Source organism: Ambystoma mexicanum, chromosome 2p, assembly GCF_040938575.1.
Source record: "Ambystoma mexicanum isolate Mex_15411 chromosome 2p, UKY_AmexF1_1, whole genome shotgun sequence".
NCBI lineage: Eukaryota > Metazoa > Chordata > Amphibia > Caudata > Ambystomatidae > Ambystoma > Ambystoma mexicanum.
In genome coordinates this window covers 644,619,499-644,643,817 of record NC_090923.1, presented here as the reverse complement: position 1 = coordinate 644,643,817, position 24,319 = coordinate 644,619,499, and the positions used below count along the sequence as shown (strand labels likewise).

The 24,319-nt window shown below is 44.5% G+C and overlaps 1 protein-coding gene across 2 annotated transcripts in view; it reads left to right on the top strand.

Annotated features, from left to right (window-relative positions):
• Positions 1-24,319, top strand: part of GMPPB (GDP-mannose pyrophosphorylase B) — a 753,730-nt gene that overhangs the window by 158,915 nt on the left and 570,496 nt on the right. For both annotated transcript variants that reach the window (XM_069644189.1, XM_069644188.1), the window contains one exon: positions 18,286-18,366. In XM_069644189.1, coding sequence (XP_069500290.1) covers positions 18,286-18,366 — 81 coding nt within the window. The remainder of the gene's footprint in view (positions 1-18,285; positions 18,367-24,319) is intronic.

Genomic DNA, 24,319 nt, shown 5'->3' with positions numbered 1-24,319 from the left:
TGAGCTTTGTACATCCATCTGGATCACCTCCACTGTAAGTGGGTTTTCATGTGTATCCATGTTTAGAGTTTTAGGAACCATTTCCACTGTAAGTGGGTTTTCAAATGTTTCAGCCACTACAGGTTTATCTGAAGGGGTCTTTATTCTAAAGGACATACACCACACAGGGTGTGTGACATGAACACTAAGGTTCTTGTCAGGTTCAACAAAGTTTTTACACAGTGTTATAGATTGGACAGGAATATATAAGTTTCTATCCACAGGTTGAACCACTTCCACTCAAGGTGGGTTTTCAAGAGGTTCTATAAACTCAGTGTTAACTGAAGGTGGGGTCACAACAGTGACCTGGTTAATGGTATTACACCATATTGGTACTAGGACAGAAGTTTTTAAGTTTCTGGGAACTAGTTGAACCACTTCCACTACATGTGGTTTTTCAAGAGGCTCTATCACCTTAGCAGCAGCTAAAGGTGGGGTCACAGGAGTGACCTCTAGCTTTGTGGGCCTAGGGGCTTTGTCCCTATTTGAAGTTATGGGTGCTAAACCCAAGTGCCCTTCAGAGTGGCAGTTAATGCCTTTTATCTCTAAGGAGGGGTATCCTAAGGGGACCTCTCTTACTTCAAGGTTAAGAGCCTCAGCCTTTTTACAAGGGGGCTCAGCTGAGTCTAAGACCACAGCTTTTCTGCTATACTCAGTATTGACAGACTTCCTAAGGGTTGAGGAGACAGCACATTTTGACCTACCTCTATTCTCAGAGTCCCTTAAGGAGTCTAGATATGTAGAAGCTTTTTTCTTATATCTATCCATGAGAGCTGTTTTTACCCTATCCCAGTTACCTATTTTTACTTCAGGTAAATCCAAGAGCACATGGTAGTCCCTCTTGGGAAGTCTAAAAAGAACCCAGGGTATTCTATCACTCTCACACAGACCAAACCTTTTACAAGTGAGGTCAAAAGTTTTCAGCCATACAACAATGTCACACTTCAGATCATACTGACTCACCAATTCTGGAAACCTGGAAGCTGTAGACACAGAAGAACTGGAAAAAGAAGAGAGGTGCAGAAAATGGTCTTCTACAGACCTGTTATACTTTTTCTCATATTCCCACATCTTCATATTGTTTTCCCACAGGAATTTTCTTATATTCAGTTCCTTAGATATCTCAGAGCACATGGTAGGCAGTAAGGTAGAGGCAGGAGAAGGAGAGGGGGGTGAACTAACATCCTCCTCATCATAACCCTCATATTCCTCCTCTGAGGAGTTTGGACAGCTGTCTGAACCCTCATCATCCTCACTCCCAGCAATATTGTAAGAAGTGGACACATGTTCACTGGAACCATGCATATGGTCCCCTAACCTTTGTAATAATTCAAGCTTACTTCCTTCACAATTGAGGCCCTTCTCTATACACATTATGACCAAATGTTCTATTGCATCATAAGAGGAGTCCTCAGGCCTAAAGCAGGCCATGGTGTTGGTTCTTGTGTTAAATACAATAAGTACACTTTACCTTGGCGAAACCAAACCTACTGGATGGTTTCCTTTGGACACAAAGTATATCAATAATCAATGTAATGCAATCCACCTTGATCCCAGCGCATGCCAACGGTGTTAGGACAGTTTTTCTGAAGTCCAGTTAAGGGCCTAGTAAAACCATTCAACTGAGGCAGTACAAGACTCCACTCTTAGTATAAGACTGTACCACCTGAGTACATGGTAGCGTAGGCAGACCTGCCAGGCTTATTGTAGGAGGGAGAGAGGGCAGTAGATACAGTACAAGTGAAAATTGTAATACAAATGATCCAAAGAAACACTGAAACACTATGTATTATAAAAATAAAGGATTTATTTAAATACAAGTAGGCCCAGATAAATCTAGGGGTTAAGTAAATACTGAAACATTATATGACATCACAATATAAAACACAACACTATACTTGAAAGTACACAGACCCAAGTATAGACCTTATTTGGAACACCTAACAGTAGTTCTAGAGAAGTCAAAACCTTGTTATACACATTTAGTATAGGCCAAGCCTATTCTTTGGGAGTAAAAGACCAATGGTTACTTTTAGATTACTTTTGGTAATACAAGGACAGTAGGCCCTTCCAGTTGTACAGTGACTCTTGGAACAAATCACATAAACAGTCAACTGGACAATATACTTTTGGTGAATAGTGAAACACTTATTCTAGGTGCAGTAAAAACCTATAACTACTTTTGTCATAACACACAGTTATACCAGGTGAGTAATACCTATGGATGTAATGTACAATTACAGATGCTTTGGAAATCAGGGAGCCCCAGATTGAGATAAGCAATAACTCTTGTAACTTGTTTTGGATGGCACACAGCTAACACAAGGTAAGTAAAACCCACTTACTTTACTTCACAATGAAGGGGAAAGTAAAACCCAATGTCACACTTTACTGAATAGATATTCTAGGTAGGCAACAACCTAATGTAGACGTATTAAAGACAGGCTAGCAGCAAGTCAGGGGAAGCAAGACCCAGTTGGGGGACACTCATACAGTTATCCTAACAGGACTAACCTGGTGATACCAACAGTTGGAGGACACTCATACAATTACCCTTCAGGAATAATCTGGTGAAACCAACACATTACTTTTGTAAAGAGGCACCACCTAATAACAGGAGAGTAAAATACCTTCACATCTACTTTCTTTTAGACTGGCAAAACAGTGGCTAAGGAAGGAAAGATGTTAACCATACTTTTAAGAATAGTGCATCACACATCCAAGATCAGTAAGAACTTTTGTAACTGTTCACTCTTAGAATTACAGTTACCAACCAACTCTTTACAAGTAAGTAAAAACACTTGATTTCTTTTCTAGGCAGAAGTCCCAATCCCTTCAAAGTCTTTTCCCTTGGAGCATGAGTGTACTCAGTGGCAAAAGGGGGGTCACTAGGACTAGTGACCAACAGGCAGTGTTAGAATAAGTTCTTTAGTAGCAAAAGTCAGAGTTTCCTGAGGAAAACTGGCAAACAAGTGAGTACTTTTACTTCTAGGGTTAGAAGAGGGTCCAGGGGCTTCACAGAAGACACCCCAGCAGGATTCTAGCAGTGGGACTGGGTGTACTGGACGAGGGACCTCCCAATCACAGAAAACACCCCAGGACTACACAGAAATCCCAACAGGCTTAAGGTAAATATATACCCAAGCCAACACAGTACCTCAGCAATGAAGAAGAAACTGCAGCAGGAGAACTTCAGGGACTGCAGCCAAATACCCGGTCACTGGATTCCTTGTCCTGGAGACTGAACACAAGACTTCAGAAGGGACTTTGCAGCAGGGATCGATGAAGAAGGCCCTAGGCAAGATTTCTCTCGCGGCTGAATGCGGTTCTGCGGGTTTGGCGCCTTTTCAAGGAGCACAGAAGAAGACAGAAAATCGCGGTTGAATTCTCGTTGTTTAAAAGGTCCAGCACTTTTGTGAGGGGACTTTTTGGACTCGATTCGTGTCTCTGGAGATGGACCAAGATGCCCACGAAGTTTCAGCGAGATTCGGAATTCGGAAGACCGTGCACCGTACAGTGGCAGGAGGTCCCAGGGTATTGGGGTATTGGAAGAACGCAAGGTCGCAGCAACCCGTGGGATGGCTCAAAATGCAGGTCGTCTTGAGTCTAGTGGGTCTCACCAGGCTCTGGGTTCGAGTCGTCGTTTTCGGAGACCCCAGGTCGATCGGAAGGAAGGGCTGCAGCAGGCTCCGGTTACAAAGCAGGCTCTCCGGCCGCTGGAAATCATTCCTGCCGCTTTTCCTTCGTCATCCTCTTCGGTTTTCGGTTCCAGTGGTCGACATGACTTCAGCTTCCAGGTTTCCAGTATTTATCAGGAACTGCAACACAACCTCTGCATTCTCTCCCCGCATTTTACAAGAAAGGGGCGTTTGGCTGTCCAATCAGGACAGCCAACCCCCCACTGGGATTTGGCCCAGTTGAAGGAAGACCTAAGACAAAGGAGGGGGAAGTTTGGGACCCCTCCCCCACTTCCTGTGCTTACAGACTGACTGGAGCCTGGGCGGGGTGTCCAGGGGACTCCCGCCAAAGACAAAACTCAAACAAAGGATTTTCCCGCCCTGGATGTCAGGGGAAGGAACAAGAAACGACAAGAAACACTAAAATGGCAGAAAAAGAAGACAGGGGCCATTTTGGTAAAAATGAGCACCCTTAGGGGCCTTTACTGCAGCTGTGATTACAGCACGCGGTAAAGGTGCACCAAATTAGTAAAAGGTATCACTGACACTAGCCATTAAAGGTAAGCTTGTCACTGTAACAGAATTGTTACAGTTTAAATGTGAAAGGGGATACATTGTATCTCCCCAGCACTCCACATAAGGTGGGGTGTGCTGGTTTCACAGAAGTAAATGTAAAAGGGATCCAAAGATCCTTTCTACCCTTAGGAACTGTAGTTCACTCAAGGTTAGCACAAGAAAGTTAAAGGGGGAGCCCCTAGGGCAACCCAGCAACAACAGGCACTTATTGCCAATAAGTTGTTAGACATGATAACTTTAAAAAGACACTATGGAGAGTCTTAAAAATGACACCCATAGAAAGAGTTAAAGACAGGTGAGTGTGGAAAAAGGTTCCCAATCACTGAGGTATTAATGGAAAATATCTCACTAGAAAAGCAAAAAGTTCTGGAGTTGAACCAGGCAAGGAAGATTTACCAGCCCTGTGGAAATCTTACCTAACAGGGGGGAGAGATACATACTCGAAATGGGTGTAGCTTGTCGTCCGTCGGACGAATGCACATACAGATGTACGCCAATGTCCATCTGGGAAGCCCGCAACGTACTTGAGATGAACGGACATGCAAGTATAAGCTACACAACATAGATGACAAGGTGGCCAAGATCACCATGGCATGTGTCATGCATGCTGCACAATATATGTATCAGACGGAATGTGCCACTGCCCCCGGATGTTGAAATAGAAGCACCTGATGAGGATGATGATGGTGATGAAGACGGAGGTGAAGGGGATGCAGGTCATGCAAGAGCGGATGGCCAGGAGGGACGTGCGGTGAGACAGCATATGATCAACCAAATATTCTGAGTAACATGGTTTCGTACTGTCACATGGATATGGGTAGTAATGCACTGGTGTCTGTTTGGAAGCGCACAATGGACCATGGCGTCAATAAAGTACACAATGAAGAAGTCCAAGCCTGTGTTTTGTTCAAACACCAGTGTATTAAGGAACATAAAGAAGAAAATGTGCATGTCCCCAAACATCACACCACCCTTCCCCCCCACCCCCCACAACAGTCCCATAACATCCTTCCCCTCACCCCCCACAACAGTCCCATAACACCCTTCCCCCCCAACCCCCACAACAGTTCCACATGTGTCTGCCACAATGTTTCCCTCCAGCCATGCACGCGGAGGCTTCACCATGCACTCCCTATTGGCCATTGCCAACACCAGCATTGGGTGGCTGCGTAGACGTGCGCCTAGTGGTGCGTGAGGAGCGGCAGAGTGGGCTTGTCTGCCTCGAACTGGCGGATGAGGATGTGGCAGACTGTCCTGGTGGTGGTGGGAATTGGCAGTCCAATGCATCCGCTATCCGTGTGAGGACCTCCCTGACTCGGATGATCTCCCCACACAGCCTGTCTGTACATGCCTCCATCCCCTCCCTGGAGTGCCTTGCTGTCTCCGTAATCTCTGCCCTGAGACGGGCAGCCTCCTCCACATGCTGCCCAACCAGCACAGTTATTTCTTGTTGCCGCTGGCTGATGCTGGCCAGGTCGAGGGCAGTGTTGGGTTCTGGCGGTGTGGCTGCTGTGGCCTGTGATGGTACCAGGTCAACAGATGAAGCCACCGGGGGGCTACTAAAAGCTCCCATGTTCTCATCGCCAGTGACATTGGACCCAGGTGTGTGCTGTGATGATGGCTCAGGGATTCCAGGGGGGTTGGGGTGTGCATCTCCATGTGGAAGTTGGTTGGGTCGTCCACATCTGATAGTGGGGAAGTGGCTGCCGCCTCTCCTGCAGAACTAGCTGGAGCTGAGGGTGGGCCCTCTGTGGCTGGGATCGGTGGTGGTGGGTTAACCTCCGGAGGTGGGGCAATTGTTGGTGGTGTGGCAACTTGTGTCTTGGAAGTGGCGCTCCACCGATGTTTCGCACTCTGCATCTGGACCCTTCTGCCTTTGCCCCTTGATGTTGTGGGGGTGTCCTCTGTGTCCAAAGCCCTTTGTTTCTTATGCGCAGGGGGTGCCTCTGATGCATTGCCAGCATCCTCACTGTCTGTATGTAAGCCTGTCGGGGACAAGAAGGGGGATGTCATTGGTTACGGTTCGATGTACTTAATGCAGTATACATCAATAATGCAGTTGTGGCCATTTTGACTACATTGTAAAGGATGCAGGTGATGTGTCAGTTCAGTGGCTCATCCATGCATGGTTGTGTGTGGCACTTGTCTCTGGTGATGTGTGCATGTGTGTGTGTTTGGATGTGACACTGACGTGGCCAGGGTGTGATGCATGTGTGGATGTTTGGCCATCCATGAGGTGATTCTGGGCTCACATTTGGGGGGACCAGTAGATTCACATTGCATGCTTTCATGTGTACACTCCCCTCCATCTGAAGTGGTTGCCACGCCATGCTCCATCGTGCCGACTCCCTCTATGCATTCCACTGCAGTGAGGTTGGCGCATGTCTCCTCCCATTCTTTAAGTTTTATGGGCGACCAAGATCCACCTGATGTGGCAATTTTGAGGTTTTCAGCAAGTATGCTTCTCACCCGGAGTCTCAGGTCAACCCACCTCTTTCGGCACTCGCGCACATTGCGGGTGGTGGTGCCCACAGCACTGACTTTCAATGCAACCTCAGCCCAGATTGCCTTTTTTTCATGAGTGTCTCCCGCCGCATGTCGCTGGCAAAGACAATGGCGACATTGTCAGCTAGGGTCTGGGTCAGCATTATTAACTCCTCTGAGGTAAATTTTTCTTTCCGCTGCCGGTCGGTGTTTTTTTTCAATGCCTTGGGCATGTTGAGGGTGTCCCTGATGATTTCCAACTGCAAGCTACTCCCAACCGGTCCTGGGGGCAGAGGATGCAATGGATTGTGTTTTTAAAGATGGCCGCCGTGCTCTTGCCCGTTCTTGTGCGATGACGCTATTTCCGGTTCCGCAATTTAATGGTCACCGCTAATAGCGGTGCCGCTATTTGCATGCAGCGTGAGGGCGAAGGTGCTTTCTGCACTTTCGTCGAAGGCGGTAAGAGACTTTTTGGGATCTTTAGCGGCATGGCGGTAGGGTCATTACCGGCATGGCGCTATGCTCGTGTCCGTGTACTCGTAATGGTACGCTATTAGCGCCCTCTTGCGAGGGCGGACACGTTAAGAGCGCCATGCCGGTAATTTGAGATTTTTAGCGCACTACGTGTAACGAGGCCCAATGTTTTAAAATAGTTCAGTTCCTGGATGGGCAGCCAGTGAGTGTCCCTTCTGGCATTGGTGATGTGTTCTTGGTTCGGGCTATTCAGGGCTGCTCTTAGGGTGTTATTTTCTATAACTTGCAATTTTTTAATATTTATCTGCTAATGCTTTGCCAATGCTATAAATGTACCCTTTAGTATGTGCTCTTGTGTGCATCACCCATAGCAAAGGGTATGTCTGTTTTAAGGTCCCATACCAGATGCCTCTGCGTTGGGTGTGCTATACACATTTCTGAATAAATAAATAAATACTTGTTTCCAGTGTTTTCTGGAAGCAATAGTGTTATGCCTAATGTCTCTAAAGTGAATTTTGAATCAACCAATGCAAATCAGTACTATAAGCCCTGACAATGTAATCTGAATCTGAGACTACTAGTGTGGGCTTCTGAGTCTGCTTGGCTCAATGCTAGCAGCAATATATGTAATTCAGCAGTCTGGACAGACATGTCTCCCAGATGTTTTGTTGCAATATCAGCATGTAAAAATGCCTCTTTGTGTGTAAAATGTCCTACTACTGCTGCAAAACAGCTTGTATGGGTGAGCCATAACAGTGAATTATTTGGAAATAAATCAAACAAGGGCATGTCAGGTAATGAGGTGTCTGGTTCTGTATCCATTGTTAAAGTCAATCCACTAATTCTTTGCAATTCTGCTTTATAATGATATTTTACATCTGGAGCATGTTGAGATGATGACCATTGAATCCATCTATCTGTTTATCGTGACTGGGGTATGAGGTTATTATTAGCAATGCTACGGTCATCTCTAAGTAGTCCCATCTATCTGGGGTGCCACCTGTCTTTATTGCCTATGAGTATGCATGACCATGAGCCTCTTCGCTCCACCTTGGTTGTGGCTGTGAAAACAGACCCCATGTCATCAGTCACTCATGTCAAAACTCACCCTAAGCTGTGTCTCAGCGCTAAAAGACAGGTATGCCTAGGTTCATGTGCTCATCAACATGATTAAACATATAGAGTCAGGAATTGTAAAGTTCTTATGCTCAAAGAGATACCACTCTGACGCGTTGCTCTGAATTGTACACTTGACACAGGAGTTAGCATATTCATGCATTTAATATGACCCCCTATCTTCTGAGGGTTCATATTCTCATTAAACAAGCAAAAGCAGATATAACATAAAATCACACCCATGAACAAGAATACCATGTGGGCAAAGAGCATGCTTGACTGTGTAAGTAATAGAACAAGTGGTGGTTTTAGTTTAACAGCATGGGTTACCTTTATCTCTCAGCAAACTACGCTGCACTATACCATGCGCCATCAGTCTCCATGCACACAGCAAGCATCCACCTGTCACTCACGTTTAGAACTGAGTGTGCTTCAAATGAAACTGCTCCTTCTGGGGTTGACTGGTTCTGCTTAGCTAGGGCTGATTGTCTTGCTCGTATGCTGCTGCTGCTCTTCTCCCCAGCCCCCCGGGCTTAAAATGGACTGGCAAGCCTACTGGGCTCCTTCCTTTCCCTCATTTCCTCATCCTTGTGCTGGGCTATATGTCTACCAAGTAACATGGCAGCCCTGCACGTGTGGGTTTGTCATATCTGCTGTTTGGAACAGTGAGGGAGTTAGCATATCACTTTGTTCGTTGGAGGTAGAACTCCTATGTGAAACTATGTTCAATGGGTTTTGCATCTCAAAGTGAGACTCTGTACCCGTTTAGTAAATGCCTTCAGGGCACTCTATGGCATTTGTGAAGTCCTGCAACATCGCAGCATCGTAAGGCTATCTTAGCTGGCTGTCTGTTATCAAGGGATATCTTGCTTACTTGTTATCTATTTTTTGCCATTGTACCCTATGGGCTTTGACTTTGCGAATGTGAAAGATGCTTCTGTTCACGTCTGTCAATTTCCTGTTCTTGAATCCTTATCAGATAGCACTTAACCATGTGAGCTTAAACGGTTGCTATCAGATAACACCTAATGGTGTGAAGTCAAACAGGCTGCTAGCTGACATTTGTGGTCAGCCGATCTGCCAGCACAGGAAACGCACCACTTCCTGGACGTTGGCTGATCTTGCAGTGCTTACGAACACTTGTCCTCAAGTGTTGCTCACGGTATATCATCATTAAATTCTATGTTAAAGTGTGATGTATGTTTAAAGAACACCTTTCATGAACAGCTTTCTTAAATTAGTCTGAGTTCATGTCATCTGACCTTCTGTTCGCCTGGAAGAGGGGAAATGTTGCAATATGGAAGCTTTGTATTTGGTACAGTGACTGCGCACTGTTCATGACAGGAGCTTTGCCGGGCAATATTTGCTTTTTCAACACTGTTGAGACGATGAAGTGCATTTGTGGTTAGTGTATAATGCAAGCACTCAAGGATTCTGTTATGTTTAAAACAAAACAGACATGGAACAGTTGTTGTATGATAGTGCTGTGCCCCACGTCTGGGTGGATTTTGGATTATAGGGAGCTGAAAAAGGAAGAATTTGGAAAAAGCACCCACCTGCTGTCAGCTTGAGATGGCCACTTCGGATTAGAGTTGTTTCTTAGTGACAACAATTTGCTGAAAAGGCTGTCAAGAGTGAGGAAAAGTATATTAGAAGGTGCATGGGTTTGGATACCTGTATAGGACACAGTGTCCAAAGATTGTATGAAAACAACAACAAAGAGGGCTCTGTGTCTTGGATGTTGATGTCCGAACATGGGGCAAGTTGTTGTATAATAGCGCTGAGTTCGATGTCCGGCCGGGGGTAATTAAAAACGGTGGCATCAAACATCTGTTGGTTAGTTAGGCGTGGATGGCTGGATTAGCAAATAAGTCTGAGGTGGAGGGTGCTTGATTATACATGGGTGGATATGTGGCTAAAAGCTGGGTGAGTTAAAATCAATTGTCAAGGGCCAGCGGAGGCATTACCTTAAGTTTAGTATGCATGCAGCGGAGGCTTGGAATTCGCTTACTGAGTCTTCAGTAGGGGGTTTGCATTGCTGAGATTGCGCAAAGAAATTACTTGGCGTTCTGCAGAGTTAATGTTGTGCCTCGTTACCGGGATAATGCGTGCACATGCGCACATCCAGTGGGGCTGTTGTGAATCCTACATGCCGGTGTGCTGTGCTCGTCAGTCATTTTAGAGTGTGCAGAGTGGTGCTGTAAAGATGCACTTGTAGATCTGTGATGTCCGGCAATCGCACGGATGATAAAAATGATAATAATCAAAGATGCGGAAAGTACGGTATAATATAATGATACAACGGTGTGGGGGGAACTGGAAAGATGACCACTTAATAGTTATGTTCAGAAGGTCGGGGGGGAGCGGGCTGATAAAAACCCTGTAAGATAGGATGGCCTTTTTAATTAAAAAAAAGTTTTTATTGGCATTTTTTATTTTAAACAAGAACTGTCCCCTTCCCTACCCTCCTCCCACCTCGCAGATCCCCCCCTCCCCAACCCTGGATCGCTGTGTAGTATATCTTCTGAAGGTAGTGTTCTGGGTATAGCGTTTCACAGCTTATAGTATATGTCCAGCAAACTTAATCTCTGGGGACACCATTGTTCGCGGTAGTTTTTGTGTAAGAAATTTAGGACCAAGTCGTAATCTGTTTTGAATTTCGTATAGTCTCTTTGAATGGAGTATGTAACCCATTCCAGTGAGGTGTAGTGCCATATTTTAGCTATCCATCCCTGTTCGTTGGGGATTGCGGTGTGCTTCCATTTTTGCGCAATTAGAGAGAGAGCTGCCCCGCTCAGGACCATGTACGCTTTCCTTTGTGGCTTGGTCAGTAGTGAGTCAAATACATTGCTTAGGCCCAGCATAGCTTCTCCATAATCTCTGTGAATTTGGGGTCCAAAGATGTCTTTCATCTCTTCGACTACATCCCAGAATGGCTTCAGAACTGGACAAGACCACCAAAAGTGGAGCCACGTGTTCACTTCTACAATTTTGTTGCAACTTAGGGATATATTCTTTGTAGCTTCTCGGGGGCAAGTGCCACTGTACTAGGATCCTGGTCCACATTTCCCTGATCTGCATCCCTCTCATTAGTTTAGAGGTTTGCTGCCACACTTCCCTCCATTGTTCTTCTGTAATTGTGAGTGATAGTGTGCCCATTGCCTCATATAGGCCCATTGAGGCTGAGTCATTGGTGTGGTGAATAACCTGTAGAGTTTGCTAATTACTTGCCTGTCCCCGGTGTTCATTAGTAAGTACTTTTCTAGTGGAGTAAAGTCTCTGGTAGTGGATTTTCCCATGTGTTGTGAGGAGAGCCAATGCCTCAGCTGGGTGTAATGGTACCTGTCTTCTCCTTTCAGCCCCATGGTTTGCTTACATAATTGAAATGATTTAACCTCTTGCCCCTCCATCATGTCCCTTGCGCGGGTGCATCTGCTTCTTCCCACCTAGCAATCTCTGCTTCTTTAACCATAGTGTTCCCCACCAGAGCCGTTATTCTGCTTTTGTACCTATTGGGGGGCCTATCCGCCCTAGGACACCACAAGTCCTCATCTAGGGGTCTGCCCACAACTGCCCTGTCCATTCGTCACCAGATGCTATCTGGGTTCCCAGTAAACCAGTCTCAAATTACCCTCAGTTGGGCTGCCCTGTCGTCCATTTTGAAGTTCAGGACGCACATTCCCCGGCCCCCGTGGGGGCTGTCATGACTTTCGATGCCACTCTTGGTCTGTTCCCCCTACCAGATGTACTTCCGCACCAGTTTATTCAGAACTTTGAAGAAGTTATTAGGAACTGCTAATGGGAGAGACTGGAAATAATAAGAGTGCTCTGGGGAGGATTATCATTTTGATGACGCTAATACGTCACATCCAAGATATGCCAAGGAGCCTCCTTTCGCCCAGCCACGCTTTGAATGTTTCCAGTAGCTCAGGATAATTAGCTTGGTACATATCCTCTAGAGAAGGGGTCATTTTCACTCCCAGGTAGCGGAGGGATCCTTCAGCACGAGCAAACTGCCCTTTATCTTGCTTCGGGAGCGCCCATGTCCGTGAGTACGACCAGCAAGTTGTCGGCAAACACCATAACCTTGTGCTGCTCCCATCCGAAGACAATCCCCTTTATTCCCCTCTCGTGTCTGATTCTAGCAGGAAATGGCTCTAGGAAGATTGAATACAGGACTGGTGACATGGGGCAGCCCTATTTAGTTCCCCTTGAAATTCCTATCGGTTGTGAGAGATACCCATTGATGGCCAACCTGATCTGCGATGATCTGTAGTTGGCTTCGACCAGGCGAAGGAAGGCGGTCCGAACCCCATTGCTTTCATGGTAGCAAACAACAATGACCATTCGACCCGGTCGAAGGCCTTCTTGACATCTAGTGCTAAAGGATGGCCTTTATAGTGGGGAGCTTGGCAGTGGTGATGGAAAAGATCGAGCAGTCATGGTTAGTCGGCCATATTTGGGTCGGGATGCTTGTAAAGCGAGTTTATCAGGAAAGAGGTAGAGATCGGTGAGGAAAACACTCTCATGGGGACTACTGAATGATGTCTCGTTGGTGTACAATTTGAAAGTTTACACCGTGCTTTGAGGGTCTAGTAGTTGTATAATTTGATTAATTTGACAAACAGGTGGTGTCATGTCTGTGACTACATGATGCTTGAAGTCCTGATAAAGAATATCAATCCAGAATGTCTTATGCATTAATCAGTGTGTGGCCTAAACATTTTCATTTTGCAAACACACAAGAGTATCGTGACTGGGTTCAGACAATGTATGTCGGGGGCACATTTTGGAGCAAAGGTCAAGATGGCCTCCACACTGTTTTGTGTTTAACATTGACATTTAGGTAAAGACATGTGTCAAGAAGTGTTAAGTGCCAAGGATATGCAAGGATATCACGGTTTGGTACAAGTGTTGTACAAAGAGGAGACATATTACAGAACAACAGTGAGAATAGCTTACACATTGAGTTATGTATCACTATCGTTTTACCAAAAAAATCTATGAAAACCCATTTGTATGATGCTGCGAGTTCCCAAAAGTGTATGTTGACCTTCGTGACTCAGAGGCTATGTCCCTATGGTCAGTAAGATGTATTCCCATGGCCTTGTATGTGTCCCTGAATGGTGGTTGCACACGGGATGTACTGGGCCATTGTGGTCATTGCTCCTGCTCTGACATTAGATTTGGGTTCAGACCACTGTGTTTTTGTTTTCCTGGTGGTCATACCCACATAGTAGAGTCTGCATGGGCATTTAATGCCATATACCACATTTTTCGAGTCACGGGTCGGGGTGTGGCGAAGATGAATCTTTTGGCCAGTATAGGGATGTGTGATAGTGTTACCCTTAATCATATTGTGACAATTATTTCGATTATTGCATCGTAATGTGCTCTGTGATTGGAGTCCTGAGTTATTGGTGCATCGAAATCCGCTCTAATCAGATGGTCGCGTATTGATTTGCTCTTGCGATGTGTTAAAAGCAGCGGTGTTGGAAAGAGGCGAGACAATGTTGGGTCAAGTTGTAAAGTTCTCCAACTGCGTCTGATGATTTTTCTGATTTTGGGACTTAGTTGGAAATATGTCGTGACATATACCCAGTCACTTTTAGGTTTATGGCATTTGGGAGTTAGTGCATCCTCTCTTGACATGGTATTTGCTTTCTGAGCATAACTTTGTCTGGGTTGTACCCTCTTTTGAGTAATTGTCTTTCAGTGGTTTCGCTCTTTCAGAATAATCTTGTTTATCTGAGATTTAAGAACTGGCTTAAACAGATATATTCAATTATTCTTTTCGGATAGAAACTGGATGTGTGCAGAAGACTTCTTCTATCTGTGGCTTTGGTGTATATGGTGGTCTGAAGGTTATCTTGTTTGGTATACACTAGCACATCTAGAAATTCAGTAGATGCCATGCTGGAGTTGCTTGTGAACGTGATCATGGGTGCCATTGTGTCCATCATGGCACCCTAGACCGTTCCCAGACCCTGCAGCTTCCTCACCGTGAAACATACCTTTGCAACTACCACATTGATACATGTTGATGTCCCCATTACTCAGCTAGGCTAAGGACAGAAACTGTTAGTTTGCAGGACGATGATCTTGCTAGGGAAAGAGATGCTCATAGAAAAAACATGCAACCGAGATTCCACTTTAGAGAAGTACTTTCTTGTATTATTTGTGCTACCAGGCCACTCCGCCACAAATTTAGCAGTCCTAGGACTTCACTAGAGGGCAGTAGATCTAAAGCCTGATTCAGTATTTTGGCAGTGCCTCAACCTGGCTTTTGCAACTATTGCATTTCCGCCTGACCAATGTTAAAAACATACATTGTTGTTATTCTGTGTGCTCAAATTCCCTGGGAAAAGCTTAGTGAGAAAGGATACCAGGAACTTCTTCCCTGAAACAATAGCTTATATGATTAATGTTTGCACTGCCTAGCTATCCAGCCGCGTACTTGGCAACTTTAAATGTTCTCCTGAATGCAGCAGAAACGAGGCCTAATAGAAAATGGCAGAGACATTCAACACAGCATGGCAACGATACCAACATTAAAATGTCAGAAACCTTCACATTTTTACTATTCTCGCAGCCTGTATTTCCATGTATATTTGGGGCATTGCATTTGCATGGTAACAGTGCGTCCTTTAGCTTTACTATCTGCTGATAAAAAATAAACACTACAGCAGTAAAGCTGTAAGTGGCTATTCTAATATATAAAGCTGAATGTATGTATGTGTGTGTATGCTTGTCCGGCTATACAAATCCACACCGTTGAACCCACGTCTACCAAATTATGCATGGATTGCTTATTTGTCTGGGGCAAGATTGTAGTCTATGTTTGAATGCAAATAATTCACTCCGTAGACACCCTGATTTATTGATGCTCACCCCGATTCATTAGAGTAGGTTCTAGAAGGAGGCAAAATCCTGAAGCAAAATGTTCAATGCATTGGTTATTCATTTGAAATGTATTACTACTGTATAAAGTTCAAAGGTGTTTATTAAAGCATTTTTAAAGGGAATTAAAAAAAAATAATTTTATCAAGCCACTCCAAATATGGGAAATGACAAGGTTACAGTTTACTTAAGTTCATTTGCGATAAGAGAGCACAATCGATCTTTCTTGGACATATTCTCAAGTGAGCTGAACCCGTTGAATGACTGAAACATGCCACACAAAAAACAAGCATCACTTGGAAAAGCTCCATCTGATGCCAAGCGAAAATCAATATCACAAGCTTCTGAAACACAACAACAAAACAGCAGCACGACTTGCCGACCAGAGGACAAGAGCAACATCCTCCAGGGCACATGAGACAACACTTGATCAGGACACAGACAAAGTTGGGTACCTCAGCTAGTTCCTTTTATTTTAGAGTTAGGTGAAGCATGGATTGGCCTATCACTGGAGGTGGATCACTGTATTCATGTTGTGAGTAAGAGAACGCATATTCTCCAACTGTAACCAGGATAATTGAGGAGAGTAGCAGAAACAGGGAAAGGTAGGCCTTGTTAGGATACATTTAAAAATGGGTAAAATAAGACTAACATGGGGATACATAGATTGTAGAGTGTCATATCAGATTCCCCATGGTTCTAACACTGTAATAATCGGTGTTGCTATTACAAAATTAAATGGTACGCCATGCATCTTCCTCGGAAGCATTAAGAGCTGAGTTGGGCCTTCCGGAATTTGAACTTGCAGGCTAGCCCCTATGTGTGAGGCAAATTATTGAGTCGTAAGGCATCCACCGCAATAATTTGATCTCTTGAGGTTTTCTGATCTCTTAGGCATTGATCAGGTTATTTTTCTGCTTATACAATCATTTTGACTGAATAATATATGTATTTATTTAATTGTTTTTTTATAACGCGCCTAATACCGTTCCGAGTTACATTTCTAAGCGCGGATCCGGGATTCAAACCTCTCTTGCTCTGCATGGTCTTGCTTCCAAGACCAGTGCGTTGCCCCGTGCTAGCTGTGGGAATGACACATTTAGGTGCAGTCAAGTAATAAATGCAAAAGTAAACATCTTTCACAGTAAGTAGTCTTCGTTATGTGTGGAACATGCAATAATAAATATATCTTGTTCAATTGGGTTTGGGCCTAAATGTGAGTTGACCACTTCATGTTAATTGTGTCCATTGATGGGGATGCTGTTGATGGTCACCTGTTCTGATACCTCATGATCTTACCTGTGGCACTTAAATATCCTTCAGTCCACATCCTCTAGAGTCAGATACTTATCCTTTTAAATTCTAAGTGATCCATTTACATATGGCAGTTGGTTCTGTAGGCGTTGAAGTGTTATACTTGGGAGGTTTGTTTTTGTCAACCATACCATCCTGCTCAACTGTCTCTGTGAAAACCTGGTTATCACTGATCAGGCTCTAGCTTGGCTGACCTCTTTCCTCTCAGATCGACCCTCCCAGGTCCAACTTGGGTCCTTCCTTTCATCTATCTTCCTCTCTACCTGTGGTGTTCCCCAGGAGTCTAACCTCTCGCCCTGGCTTTTCAACCAATACCTGGCAACTCTCGCCCACTGCATTGCCACTTTCTGCTCAAATTTCCAGTGCTACGCTGACTACACTCAACTCATTTTCAGGTTGCCCTCTGCCGCCACCTCTCCCTCTCTCATCTGCGATTGCCTAACTGCCATTCAAGATTGGTGTGCCACCAATGATCTTTGTCTGAATGCCAGCAAGACGGAGATCCTCCTCATTAGTACACCTTTCATCATCCTTTCCCCTCACTCTCTGGCCGGCCTCCCTTGGCCCTCCTCCTACCCCCACCTGCGAGGATAAGAACCTTGGGGTCATCTTTGACTCCACCCTTTCCTTCTCCGCCCAGGTCTATAAAAAGTCAAATTTCCGACTGCTCCTTTCCTCTCCTTCCCCCAGAAGCTCATGGTATCCCAAGCTCTGGTTCTCTCTAGATTGGACTATTGCAACAGCCTCTTTCTAAATCTACCTGCCTCTACTCTCCGCCCTCTGCAACTATTCCAGAACAGGACTGCAAGACTTGTCCTTGGCCTCAAGCCCTGGGATTGTATCTCTCAAGCTCTGAAATCTCTCCATTGGCTTCCAGTGGATGCAAGGATTACATTCAAAACCCTCTGCATTGTCCCCAAGGCGTTCTGGGGCCTGGGTCCAAAATACCTTCAGCTATCCCTCCGCAAATACCTCCCCTCTCGAGCTCTTCTCTCCTCTACCTCCAACTTCCTCAGGGTCAGTCGTTTTTCAAACAAATGAGCTGGGGGTAGATCTGTCTTCGGCTGGGTCCTCCCTCTGGAACAGCCTCCCTGCCACTCTAAAACTTGAGGAGAACCATCTCCGGTTCCGGAAGCACCTCAAGACCTTCCTCTTTTCTTCTGCCTTCGCTCCCCCTCTCCCCTGCTGATCTGTTCTCTCTTGGCACCGTGCACCTGGCCACCCTCTGTCCTTTGGGCCCAGGTCCCTGCTCACCATGCCTCCCTCCCGCACTGCCACCCCTTGCACTGGGGTCGGTAGCTGTACCCATACAGCCCCCCCTTTTTCTTCCTGCACTTATCAGACCTACCCTGTCTGCTGCCTTAAACCTAGCACTTGCAAATTGCTGGCTGTACTACCACTGTTTGTTGCCTTTATTATTTATTTATTGTTATTTATCTGTTTCTCCTCTGCTTCGCACTTTCCACTTCTCCCCCTTCCATGCACTTTTCCCTTCCCCCTCTCCCATGCACTTGCGCGTTCTCAATGTCACTGGGCCTAGTAAGATCGCTGTTTTGTTCTCCCCTGTTCCCCACCCTTGCCTTGTCGCGCTCTGAAACGCTTGTGTACGAGCGAGATAGAAATAAAATATCAATCAATCAATCAATGAGGATATGAGATCCCCTGTTGGATAAATGGTGACTACTTTTTTCCTTTCACTGAGCAGGCTGGTGTGAACCATGTGATCTTGGCAGTCAGTTATATGTCCGAAATGTTGGAGAAGGAGATGAAGGAACAGGAGCAAAGGGTAAGTGTATTAGGTCTCCAGAACTGGAAGAATATTTTAAAGTCTCATGTAAAGTTAATTAAAACACATTTAAGCTGTTTTCCGAATGTATCCTACAAAAGTTTAACTTAATTGAAACTTCACTTATGTTAAGGACACTTTGTTAAAAAGAAATGGCGTGGAAAACATGCATTAGGGAGTTTGTCTAGAAGAAAGATGGCTATGAGGAACATGGCAAGAATCAACCATTGAGGAATGGAAGATGAGCAAGAGCAAGGTAATTGGCTACATGCTTTTTTGGCTGCAGCGTGATAGTTTAACAATGGAGAACGAGGGTGGCCCAAACCTGGGTCATGCTTTCTTCTCAGTATTTATGTGCTTCTATCAGGTTTTCCTTTCAAGCTTTTCAGATTAGCGTAATGGCTATTCTATGGATTTTCCCTATGCCTCAAAATGCCGGACACGTTCACACAATTGTTCTTATTCTGTGCTATGCAACAGGATATCCCTTGGTAGCAGAAAGGATCAACTATCTCTCTAACGAGGAGTTGGAATGCAGCATGCCCCAGGGAAGACAAACTCCCATAATGGATAATGTGACCGATGTAAGTGGGTCATGAATATTATCAGAATGACTTCTATTATATATAATGAAGACAAAGTGGGATTTGAAACACTTCCCTGCCATAATACTGTAACCAACCTGCACCTTGAAAAAAGAACTAACTGCAGAGGTTTGGATAACACTGATCACAGAAAGAAATCAAACCGCAAGGAAGTCATTCAAACGGCTTACCTTCCAAGTAATGGGAAGGATGCTCGCAAACGCTTGAAACAGTGGGCTCTGCATGCTGCAAGTCTTCTGAACCATGCCCACTCTCGTTTGTTAACCCAAAATGGCCCTGTCCCTGTTTAAATATTTGAGGGAGAACGTTAAGCAGTTTAAACAGCAATAATGTCCCGATTAGTACCTGAAGGGAGCCAATAATAGGTGCAAAAGCCATATTGTAAGACAATAGACAAATCAGTATAGGCAAAACTACACCCACAAGTGAAGTGGGCCAGATTTGAAAATCACTAATTTCTCCAACCATATCAAAGAAGTGTGAGAAAGCCAGTCAAGAAAAAAAGCTGTAAGGAAGCAGACTGGCTTTCATCCACGCCCTGGATATATTGGGAGCACACTCGCTGGGAGGAAATAGTGCATTTGCTTGTCACCGCACAATAGTTTCTCTGGTAAGGATATGCCAGATGTGGAACCAGAACAGGTGAAGCTGTGTTGAAGAGATAATCTAGTGAGGGGTTCTAGCACAGAGTTTGATACCAAAGAGCAGGCCGAAGTCTCAGAGAAATCTCAGAAGAGGAACATCTGGTAGGAGAGTGAGGCTATAGTCTGAAAATTACCTTGAATAGGTTTGGGGGAATGGCCCTCTGCATAGAGTGACTTGATGCGTGTTCAAGAGAGTACTTCCACACCGACGTCTCTGCATCAAAGGATAATATAAATATAAAAAAGGCCAAATTGCATGTGCTGAAAACACCCATTTCGACAAAAACGTCAAAACACAGAGTAATTCCACAATAACAGAAACACTTAAAAAAAATTGATAAACACACAATAACAGGGAGGTGTAGAAGGAGAGGTTATTTTGCCGCCTCTGGGCACATTCCCTAGTATGTCAGGGGAATGGACAAAACAAAGATTCGAAGTCGCTATAAGAGCAAGATGATCTCTTTTATGGGGTTTTTGAACAAACATCCACTAAAATATAAACAAGTCTTACTGGAGGACAACGTACCTCTGAAAACATTGAGGACAGAACCCACTGCCCCTTACGAGGAACCATTGGAAATGGATCTTTATACTGCCGTACAGGAAGACTTTGTGGAAGAAAACAAACACTGATCTGGAAGACCTCAATGTCCCTTCACCCCATTTTGTCATCACTTACAGATGACAATATCCTTCACAATGATCTGCTTAAAAAAGCTGCACATTAATGTATAATTGACATTCAGGAGCCTGAGGAGGACACATATTTTATGGACGGCTTTCTCAATTAAAAGAAGCAAGTTGGCCAATGCATACCGCTATTTTAAATCTCTAAAAAGATGGATATATCCCCTATCTTTTCTACACCAGTGTTAACAAAGGCGGCTAGTCCACGAGTTGAAAAAAGGTTAAAACCAGCCCTTATAAACCCTCTGCCTGATTTGCACATGGTCTTTCCCCTTTTGTAATGGCTTGGCAGGTGAAGAACGGTTGTCTGGAGGGTTGCCCAGAGCAATGCCAGAGATTAACATGTATTCTAAACCTTCCAGTCATCACTTCTTTTGTTTTGCTATTGTCATAGAGTTTGGACACCTTAATTTGCCTAACAAATGCATGGACATATTTAAGGAAGCCCATCAGCCTAACACTAGACACTACTTTAACATATGGAACATTTTTTGTAGTGTGGTGTAGAAAGTCAGAGTGTAGGAAGTGCGCTAATTGCCACAGTTGGCACATGAGGCTGACTGCTTGAACCTCCGTTTGGGCTCAGCGTTACCGCAGTGGACATTGCTGTTTCCGGAATAACGAAGAACTCCCTATTAAACCATGCGCATGTGCCAAGTGTGCAAAGTCACAGTCGGCAGTCTGTGGGCTGCGACAGAAATGGTGTTGGGGAGAGGTATTTTTCCTCTGATGGTAAGGAAAGATTAATACTTTGTCCTTCTGTGAATAACTGTATTCGCAAGTAAGACATTGTTGTACAGCCAACTTTATGGTCTATAATCTCCGTAGTCGATTTGGTGCTACAGCCCAAACACCTTGGGTTTCCACACTTGTCTCTGAAGAAAGATTGAAACCTAACATGAAAAGCAAAATAACAGCATGTTTTGATACCGTAGAAGCCAGTGGCCCTAAAGAGAGTGCAAGCCTTGATAAAGAACTGGTGGAAGACACTGACAATAACATGGACACCTCCATAATAGACAACCTTTGCTTGTTAGATTTGTGCCATATCCTTCAAAGAAATGGCGCTAATTCCAGGGCACTGGATATGGACAAAAGAGACTCACTGCTGCATACAAATTGTTTGGATATGATCCCTAGAATTTGATGTAATTTAGTGATCTGAGTTGGAATCTGGCATTAGCAGCATCTGACCTGGAAACACCCAGGTCATTCTCCTCATCACTATATAGAGAATAGCCTCACAACTGCCAAAGCCTCGCTGGGAATATTGTATACCTTTTAAAAACATATATGAAGTGTGATTGGGTTCACAAAATATACAAAAAGATCAATATGTGACCCTGATAAATATAGAGGCTACTGCAAAAAGCTGTTGCCATACTAACAGCCCAGAAACTAGATGCCTTGAGCAAAAACGCAAAATGAGATGGTACTGTATAATAGCATGGTTGATGAAGGGAACATGGCAGTTATCAAAGCTGATGCCAGGAAAGTAGTAAAAGATGATTGTCAGGCAGAAACAAACATGGGAGCCCTAAAAATGAACAAAGAGGCCATTGCTGAGAAACTAGGATGATAATCGTCCTGGGACTAAGCGTGGTTTCACGTATAAAGTCGTTCATATCAATCAGCTCTAACTCCGATGCCAATATTAAAAAACGGGGTAAGAAAAAGATGACTCGACAAAAGAAAATATCAAAAGAAAGGAAGACAGTTGGACAACCTAAACATCAAGCAGATATTGAACAATTTGACCAGCTTCTTGTGGCAATTGATGAAAATGAACCAGGAGCCACTAACAATCAAACACATCTGGGGAAACATAAAAAGAAAAAGTTATTAAAGAGTGGGGGCAGAAGCATGGCAACAATCCTGAGGGCTGGTTAATACAGAATAAATTAAAAGAAGCAACACCTCAAATTATCATTGAACAAGAGCTGCAAGATGAGATTGATGACACTCTACATAGAAATGTAAATGTTGTAACTGGAACAAGGAACACATATTTCTCCTCCTGCCTGTTGACCAATGAGATAGAGGGTGACGCTGCTCCTAAATCGTTGCACATCCTGTTTGCGACTACTAGACATAGAACAGAAAAGGAAAAGTGTTCTGTGCTTATCAAACCCGCTAATAACAAATGTAGTACTAACAGCCTTTTAATCAAGGCTCTTTATGATATGGATGATGAAGATGCCATTACCAGACACTGCATAATGTCTATATTCTCTGTGGTGCCTGAGCTGCAAGTCCTTACATCCAAAGACATCCGTTATGTGCCGATTGTTGAAACTGCTTTCCCTCGCATATCGATAATACACTGCTCATCTAACGTGGTGTTGTTCATACTAGCACAATTCCGTTCCCTTTTGAAGATGGGGTTTGACTTAACTACAGACCCATACATGACCTCAAAAAACATGCAGAGCATAATAATGAACTTAGAATAGCATGCATCAATTAGGGCAGGCAATCAGAGATACAAAACACTATACTGAGACATAATGTGCAATTGACTACAGATTGGGCCTAACTCCCACCGATACTTTCAAAGAAGAAAAACAATTCCTAACATCGATAGAAAATTCCTATGAATCCTCACATGCAGTACGAGAGGCGAGGCTTTAATCACCTGACCCACTCTGAATCCCCCCATTTTTTCTGATGCAGATATTTTTCAAATGGATTGTGTCCTCCCACGTATTCCTCATCTTATGATAATTATCTCTCCAGCTTCAGCTGCTTTGGAATTTTTTTTTGACAAGGGGTGCTGTGTGCCGTCTCGTCAAGTGGATGTCCCTTGAAGGCCTCAGTTCGACTGTCAACACCATCATCATTATAAGTAGCACGCACAGCGCCTGTTGGCTTCAGTTCCGTTTTTCCGAGCTAACGCTTCGAGGTAATTACAGCGTGCTTCAGTTCTTTTGTGAAATCGATAGTTATGTCTGTTTAAAAAATGTCTTCTTCGTCGGCACCATCGACGCCTAAGTCTGGCGTCAAGAAGTTTCAAGAATGTGGATCAAAGATGTCGATCACCAATCCCCACCGTGTATGTCTGTGGTGTCTTGGTTCCGGGCACCGTACCTCCGACTGTGACACTTGTCAGGCGATTACTGAAAAGGCTATCGGGGAGCGTAAAGGTAAATTGGCGTTGGGGAGGTTGCCTTCGAAGTCTCCTTCGAAGAGTTAAAAAAAGAGAGATGATTCGAGGGATTCTTCTCAACGTGAAAAATCTAAGCAGTCTCGATCGAGAAGTCGATCACACCATTCTTTGTCTTCTCTGAAGAAGGGTAAGAAATGGCGTCATAGGTTGTCTTCGACCTCCAGTGATTCCTCGGCTGAGGTAATCGGGTGTCCAACTAGATCGGACTCCCTTGCAAAGTGGGATGTGTTTCGTAGTGAGATGCTTAAAATGTTCGAGAATGCGGCCTCGACCCCATCGAAGGACAAGCAGAAAGCCCATGCCCCTGTCGATCTGCAAAAGACGACAAAGGGAAGTCGAAGAGAAAATCTTCGAAACGGAGCCTTAAACTGGTTCTGCATCGAGAAAGATCTTGATCTGACGAGAAATTGCAGAGGGTATCAAGGAGTCAGGAATCTAGCCCGTTGAGGGTTTCGTTGAAGAAGCACAAGAAGTCGACAACATTGATGCCTTCACTGACTCAGTCAGCGTCAGAGCCGTCGACACCAGTATCTAAGTCCACGCTGACTAAGGCGATCCCGACTTCAAAGTCATTGTCGACTATTACTTAGAAATTGTCAAAGCCAGTGGTGGTACAGGAAAAGGTTTTCAAACCTTTGCCTAAAAATACTTTTTAAAGTCTTTATCAGCCATCTATGAGGAAGATCAACCTTCTGATGATAACACACCACCATTTGGGCTACATTTGGCACCCCAAATGTGCAAGAAGAACTAATCTCTGATGAGTCCAGATTAAAGGACTTCTATGACAACCTTCAGTCAGCCAGTGGGTTAGATACCTCTCCCCTGTTAGTTTGGCAAACCAGATC